Source organism: Oncorhynchus gorbuscha, linkage group LG09 (assembly GCF_021184085.1).
Source record: "Oncorhynchus gorbuscha isolate QuinsamMale2020 ecotype Even-year linkage group LG09, OgorEven_v1.0, whole genome shotgun sequence".
Taxonomy (NCBI): domain Eukaryota; kingdom Metazoa; phylum Chordata; class Actinopteri; order Salmoniformes; family Salmonidae; genus Oncorhynchus; species Oncorhynchus gorbuscha.
Window position 1 is genome coordinate 87,663,438 of NC_060181.1, and position 7,121 is coordinate 87,670,558.

Sequence of the window (7,121 nt, forward strand, 5' to 3'; positions counted from 1 at the left end):
GTTTTGTATTTCTCCAGTACTCCAGAGTGTTGGAACTCTCCTCAGGGGCAGTTACATTGTATCTCTCCAGTACTCCAGAGTGTTGGAACTCTCCTCAGGGGCAGTTACATTGTATTTCCCCAGTACTCCAGAGTGTTGGAACTCTCCTCAGGGGCAGTTACATTGTATCAGTACTCCAGTTGGAACTCAGGGGCAGAGTGTTCCAGTACTCCAGAACTCTCCTCAGGGGCAGTTACAATGTATTTCTCCAGTACTCCAGAGTGTTGGAACTCTCCTCAGGGGCAGTTACATTGTATTTCTCCAGTACTCCAGAGTGTTGGAACTCTCCTCAGGGGCAGTTACATTGTATTTCTCCAGTACTCCAGAGTGTTGGAACTCTCCTCAGGGGCGGTTACATTGGAATGTTCCCGTGTAAAACCTGGGGCGAAATGTCAACAGTAAATGGATTGGCCAATGGAAGTGTTCAGGTGCTATTCTTAAGACCTACAGACAGCGAATCCTAATCCGTTAATTACGTAGTACTGAATGTTCTTCATTCAAACCAATGGAACGGTCAGTCAGTCAGTTAGACACGTTAGGCAATGGGACGGTCAGTCAGTCAGTCAGTTAGACACGTTAGGCAATGGGACGGTCAGTCAGTCAGTTAGACACGTTAGGCAATGGGACGGTCAGTCAGTCAGTCAGTTAGACACGTTAGGCAATGGGACGGTCAGTCAGTCAGTCAGTTAGACACGTTAGGCAATGGGACGGTCAGTCAGTCAGACACGTTAGGCAATGGGACGGTCAGTCAGTCAGACACGTTAGGCAATGGGGCGGTCAGTCAGTCAGTCAGACACGTTAGGCAATGGGACGGTCAGTCAGTCAGTCAAACACGTTAGGCAATGGGACGGTCAGTCAGTCAGACACGTTAGGCAATGGGACGGTCAGTCAGTCAGACACGTTAGGCAATGGGACGGTCAGTCAGTCAGTCAGTCAGACACGTTAGGCAATGGGACGGTCAGTCAGTCAGACACGTTAGGCAATGGGACGGTCAGTCAGTTAGACACGTTAGGCAATGGGACGGTCAGTCAGTCAGACACGTTAGGCAATGGGGCGGTCAGTCAGTCAGACACGTTAGGCAATGGGACGGTCAGTCAGTCAGTCAGACACGTTAGGCAATGGGACGGTCAGTCAGTCAGTCAGACACGTTAGGCAATGGGACGGTCAGTCAGTCAGACACGTTAGGCAATGGGACGGTCAGTCAGTCAGACACGTTAGGCAATGGGGCGGTCAGTCAGTCAGTCAGACACGTTAGGCAATGGGACGGTCAGTCAGTCAGACACGTTAGGCAATGGGGCGGTCAGTCAGTCAGACACGTTAGGCAATGGGACGGTCAGTCAGTTAGACACGTTAGGCAATGGGACGGTCAGTCAGTTAGACACGTTAGGCAATGGGACGGTCAGTCAGTCAGACACGTTAGGCAATGGGACGGTCAGTCAGTTAGACACGTTAGGCAATGGGACGGTCAGTCAGTCAGACACGTTAGGCAATGGGACGGTCAGTCAGTCAGTCAGACACGTTAGGCAATGGGACGGTCAGTCAGTTAGACACGTTAGGCAATGGGACGGTCAGTCAGTGAGACACGTTAGGCAATGGGACGGTCAGTCAGTCAGTTAGACACGTTAGGCAATGGGACGGTCAGTCAGTTAGACACGTTAGGCAATGGGACAGTCAGTCAGTCAGTTAGACACGTTAGGCAATGGGACGGTCAGTCAGTTAGACACGTTAGGCAATGGGACGGTCAGTCAGTCAGACACGTTAGGCAATGGGACGGTCAGTCAGTCAGACACGTTAGGCAATGGGACGGTCAGTCAGTCAGACACGTTAGGCAATGGGACGGTCAGTCAGTTAGACACGTTAGGCAATGGGACGGTCAGTCAGTCAGTCAGACACGTTAGGCAATGGGACGGTCAGTCAGTTAGACACGTTAGGCAATGGGACGGTCAGTCAGTCAGTCAGACACGTTAGGCAATGGGACGGTCAGTCAGTCAGACACGTTAGGCAATGGGACGGTCAGTCAGTCAGACACGTTAGGCAATGGGACGGTCAGTCAGTCAGACACGTTAGGCAATGGGACGGTCAGTCAGTCAGACACGTTAGGCAATGGGACGGTCAGTCAGTTAGACACGTTAGGCAATGGGACGGTCAGTCAGTCAGTCAGACACGTTAGGCAATGGGACGGTCAGTCAGTTAGACACGTTAGGCAATGGGACGGTCAGTCAGTCAGACACGTTAGGCAATGGGACGGTCAGTCAGTCAGACACGTTAGGCAATGGGACGGTCAGTCAGTCAGATACGTTAGGCAATGGGACGGTCAGTCAGTCAGACACGTTAGGCAATGGGACGGTCAGTCAGTTAGACACGTTAGGCAATGGAACGGTCAGTCAGTCAGTTAGACACGTTAGGCAATGGGACGGTCAGTCAGTTAGCCACGTTAGGCAATGGAACGGTCAGTCAGTCAGTTAGACACGTTAGGCAATGGGACAGTCAGTCAGTCAGTTAGACACGTTAGGCAATGGGACAGTCAGTCAGTCAGTTAGACACGTTAGGCAATGGGACGGTCAGTCAGTCAGTTAGACACGTTAGGCAATGGGACAGTCAGTCAGTCAGTTAGACACGTTAGGCAATGGAACGGTCAGTCAGTCAGTTAGACACGTTAGGCAATGGGACGGTCAGTCAGTCAGTCAGACACGTTAGGCAATGGGATGGTCAGTCAGTCAGTTAGACACGTTAGGCAATGGGACGGTCAGTCAGTCAGACACGTTAGGCAATGGGACGGTCAGTCAGTTAGACACGTTAGGCAATGGGACGGTCAGTCAGTCAGACACGTTAGGCAATGGGACGGTCAGTCAGTCAGACACGTTAGGCAATGGGACGGTCAGTCAGTCAGACACGTTAGGCAATGGGACGGTCAGTCAGTCAGACACGTTAGGCAATGGGGCGGTCAGTCAGTCAGTTAGACACGTTAGGCAATGGGACGGTCAGTCAGTTAGCCACGTTAGGCAATGGAACGGTCAGTCAGTCAGTTAGACACGTTAGGCAATGGGACAGTCAGTCAGTCAGTTAGACACGTTAGGCAATGGGACAGTCAGTCAGTCAGTTAGACACGTTAGGCAATGGGACAGTCAGTCAGTCAGTTAGACACGTTAGGCAATGGGACGGTCAGTCAGTCAGTTAGACACGTTAGGCAATGGGACAGTCAGTCAGTCAGTTAGACACGTTAGGCAATGGAACGGTCAGTCAGTCAGTTAGACACGTTAGGCAACGGGACAGTCAGTCACATGAAGTAAAGGGAGAGTCAGCTACAGTATTTGCTTCTCAGGTTTAGCAGAGCCTGGCATTTTTATTAGGGTCTACAGTTTACATCCGCCCCCTTGGTCTATCCGTCTGACCTGAGGTACGTAGAGGAGTCTACAGTCCATTACTGTCTGACCTGAGGTACGTAGAGGAGTCTACAGTCCATTACTGTCTGACCTGAGGTACGTAGAGGAGTCTACAGTCCATTACTAATCAAACATCGTCTGTCTGTCTGTCTCCCCTTAGGCATGTGACATAGAGCCCAATAAAAGTGACAGAGACCCTTTTTGGAGAGTTGCCATCGAGAGGAGAGGACTCCCTGTCCAGACACCAAGGCGCCCCCCCCAACAAACACACACACACACACACACACACACACACACACACACACACACACACACACACACACACACACACACACACACACACACACACACACACACACACACACACACACACACACACACACACACACACACACACACACACTCCAGGAGTGACAGGGACAGTCAAAGTGGCTGTCAGAAGTACTGAACAACTTCATCTCAAGGCTGCGTCCCAATAGTATAAGACAGCGTCATCTCCTCATCTCATTTCCTCTTCCTCATCTCCTTTCCTTCATGAGCTGATCTGATTGTACTGGACAGGTTAAATAGGTTTGTTTACACAGTTAGAATGGGCAAATGTGAAATAACACCTCATGTCCTATTGCACTATATAACATTGGGTATTATTTTTGACACAGCCCTAGTTTATAAACTTTTGCAAATCATGGAGGAGACTAGGGGAGGATATTAGGAAGGAGGTTAAGGAAATTAAGCTTTGTAAAAGTATTGGGACACTGTCAGACAGACAAACACCATCTCACATACTATGCGTCCTTTATACAAAACTTGAGCTGGAAGAGTATTTAAGAAATGGCTTTTTATAATAGAAGTATATTTGTAATTTTATAGAGCTGGTCATTGTACATTTATCACTAATACTTGTTTGTGATATATATTTTTGTATCTATATGTAAATAATAATTGTTTCAGATTCTGTTGCATTGGCATTAAAAAGCTTATATGATGGGTTTTAGGTTTGTCACTCATTGACTGGAGTTAAGATGTGTTGATGCTTTTAAAGAATGTGAAACAAAAAGTGGATTAACTCTGAAAACTGGAATCCAACTAAAGGTATTTAATACAGCTAATGTCTTTTGTCTATAAGAGATCATATTAAAGTGAAATATTATTCTTTTAAAACATGTCTCTTCTCTTTTTTTTCCTGCCTACATTATTGGTCTCCCGTATAACATCTAAACTAGCTAAGTTAATGTTAATAATTATAATTTGGATCAGTGTTGTAGTACTCCAGACTCGTCACGTTGAGTGTCTCGTTCTTGAGTGTCCCTTTTCAGTTCAGTTGTATTATACTACAGTATATAAAAATACAAACAGCAGTAAAAACCTCAAACAATGACAGGGAGAATTGCTCAGAATTGTATTTTGTGTTTTTATTTTTTTATTTTAACAGGAAGGATATTACAATTCATTCAATCACATAGCCTGGTCTCATAGACTAGACGTAATATAGTAAATGTATCTCCGGGACACTCAAATTAGAATGATATGCTACGTTTGGTATGGTTACAGAAGACAGATTGCTACTTACGACAAAAGTATGGTTATGTATTATGCGAAAGTCTAGCAAAAATATTGCAGGGTCAAATCTCATGATGGACAACTTTAGCATTTGAGCAACTTTTCAGTTACATACAGTAGCATGTTATCTAATCCTTCCCCTGCCCATAACCTTAACCCTTTAAGCGAACCCTTCCCCTCTTCCCTAACCGTAACCCTTCAGCCTAACTCCTAACCTTATCCCTAACCCCTAGCCTAGCTAACGTTAGCCTTAGCCACCAACTACATTTAGACACAACTAATTGCAAATTAGTAACATATTGTATGTTTAAAGTTTAACCAACAATATTTCACACATTAGTTATTTTCAAAAAGATAGCTAACAGCAAGCAAGCTGCAATACAAAAATAGTGTTTACTCACCAGATGATGATTGGATAAAAAAATGTATCTTCAGTTTTAACCCTTTCCTTTCGAACAAAAACTGAAGAGATGAAATCAGAACATCAATGAAAATAATAACAATAATATATAATATAATAATAATGCCCCCTGCCCCTACCCTCTATCTCTCTATCCCCTGTCCTCTATCCCCTACCCTCTATCTCTCTATCCCCTGTCCTCTATCCCCTGCCCTCTAGCCCCTACCCTCTCTCCCCTGCCCTCTCTCCCCTGCCCTCTAGCCCCTACCCTCTCTCCCCTGCCCTCTATCCCCTGCCCTCTAGCCCCTACCCTCTCTCCCCTGCCCTCTCTCCCTGCCCTCTAGCCCCTACCCTCTCTCCCCTGCGCTCTCTCCCCTACCCTCTCTCCCCTACCCTCTCTCCCCTGCCCTCTCTCCCCTGCCCTCTAGCCCCTACCCTCTCTCCCCTGCCCTCTAGCCCCTACCCTCTCACCCCTGCCCTCTAGCCCCTACCCTCGCTCCCCTGCCCTCTAGCCCCTACCCTCTCTCCCCTGCCCTCTAGCCCCTACCCTCTCTCCCCTGCCCTCTAGCCCCTACCCTCTATCCCCTGTCCTCTATCCCCTGCCCTCTAGCCCCTACCCTCTCTCCCCTGCCCTCTATCCCCTGTCCTCTATCCCCTACCCTCTATCTCTCTATCCCCTGTCCTCTATCCCCTGCCCTCTATCCCCTGTCCTCTATCCCCTACCCTCTATCTCTCTATCCCCTGTCCTCTATCCCCTGCCCTCTAGCCCCTACCCTCTCTCCCCTGCCCTCTACCCCCTGTCCTCTATCCCCTACCCTCTATCTCTCTATCCCCTGTCCTCTATCCCCTGCCATCTAGCCCCTAGCCTCCCTCCCCTGTCCTCTATCCCCTGCCCTCTAGCCCCTACCCTCTCTCCCCTGCCCTCTATCCCCTGCCCTCTAGCCCCTACCCTCTCTCCCCTGCCCTCTCTCCCCTGCCCTCTAGCCCCTACCCTCTCTCCCCTGCCCTCTCTCCCCTGCCCTCTAGCCCCTACCCTCTCTCCCATGCCCTCTATCCCCTGCCCTCTAGCCCCTACCCTCTCTCCCCTGCCCTCTCTCCCCTGCCCTCTAGCCCCTACCCTCTCTCCCCTGCCCTCTCTCCCCTACCCTCTCTCCCCTACCCTCTCTCCCCCGCCCTCTCTCCCCTGCCCTCTAGCCCCTACCCTCTCTCCCCTGCCCTCTATCCCCTGTCCTCTATCCCCTACCCTCTATCTCTCTATCCCCTGTCCTCTATCCCCTGCCATCTAGCCCCTAGCCTCCCTCCCCTGTCCTCTATCCCCTGCCCTCTAGTCCCTACCCTCTCTCCCCTGCCCTCTATCCCCTGCCCTCTAGCCCCTACCCTCTCTCCCCTGCCCTCTCTCCCCTGCCCTCTAGCCCCTACCCTCTCTCCCCTGCCCTCTCTCCCCTGCCCTCTAGCCCCTACCCTCTCTCCCCTGCCCTCTATCCCCTGCCCTCTAGCCCCTACCCTCTCTCCCCTGCCCTCTCTCCCCTGCCCTCTAGCCCCTACCCTCTCTCCACTGCGCTCTCTCCCCTACCCTCTCTCCCCTACCCTCTCTCCCCTGCCCTCTCTCCCCTGCCCTCTAGCCCCTACCCTCTCTCCCCTGCCCTCTAGCCCCTACCCTTTCTCCCCTGCCCTCTAGCCCCTACCCTCTCTCCCCTGCCCTCTAGCCCCTACCCTCTCTCCCCTGCCCTCTAGCCCCT

At 50.3% G+C, this 7,121-nt stretch overlaps 1 protein-coding gene across 2 annotated transcripts in view; it reads left to right on the top strand.

The window, feature by feature from the left end:
* Window positions 1-4,411, top strand: part of LOC124043011 (regulator of cell cycle RGCC-like) — a 14,493-nt gene extending 10,082 nt beyond the window's left edge. For both annotated transcript variants that reach the window (XM_046361190.1, XM_046361191.1), the window contains exon 5: window positions 3,583-4,411. In XM_046361190.1, the coding sequence (XP_046217146.1) occupies window positions 3,583-3,590 (8 nt within the window). In that variant the 3' untranslated portion in view covers window positions 3,591-4,411. The remainder of the gene's footprint in view (window positions 1-3,582) is intronic.
* The last annotated feature ends 2,710 nt before the right edge of the window (window positions 4,412-7,121 follow it).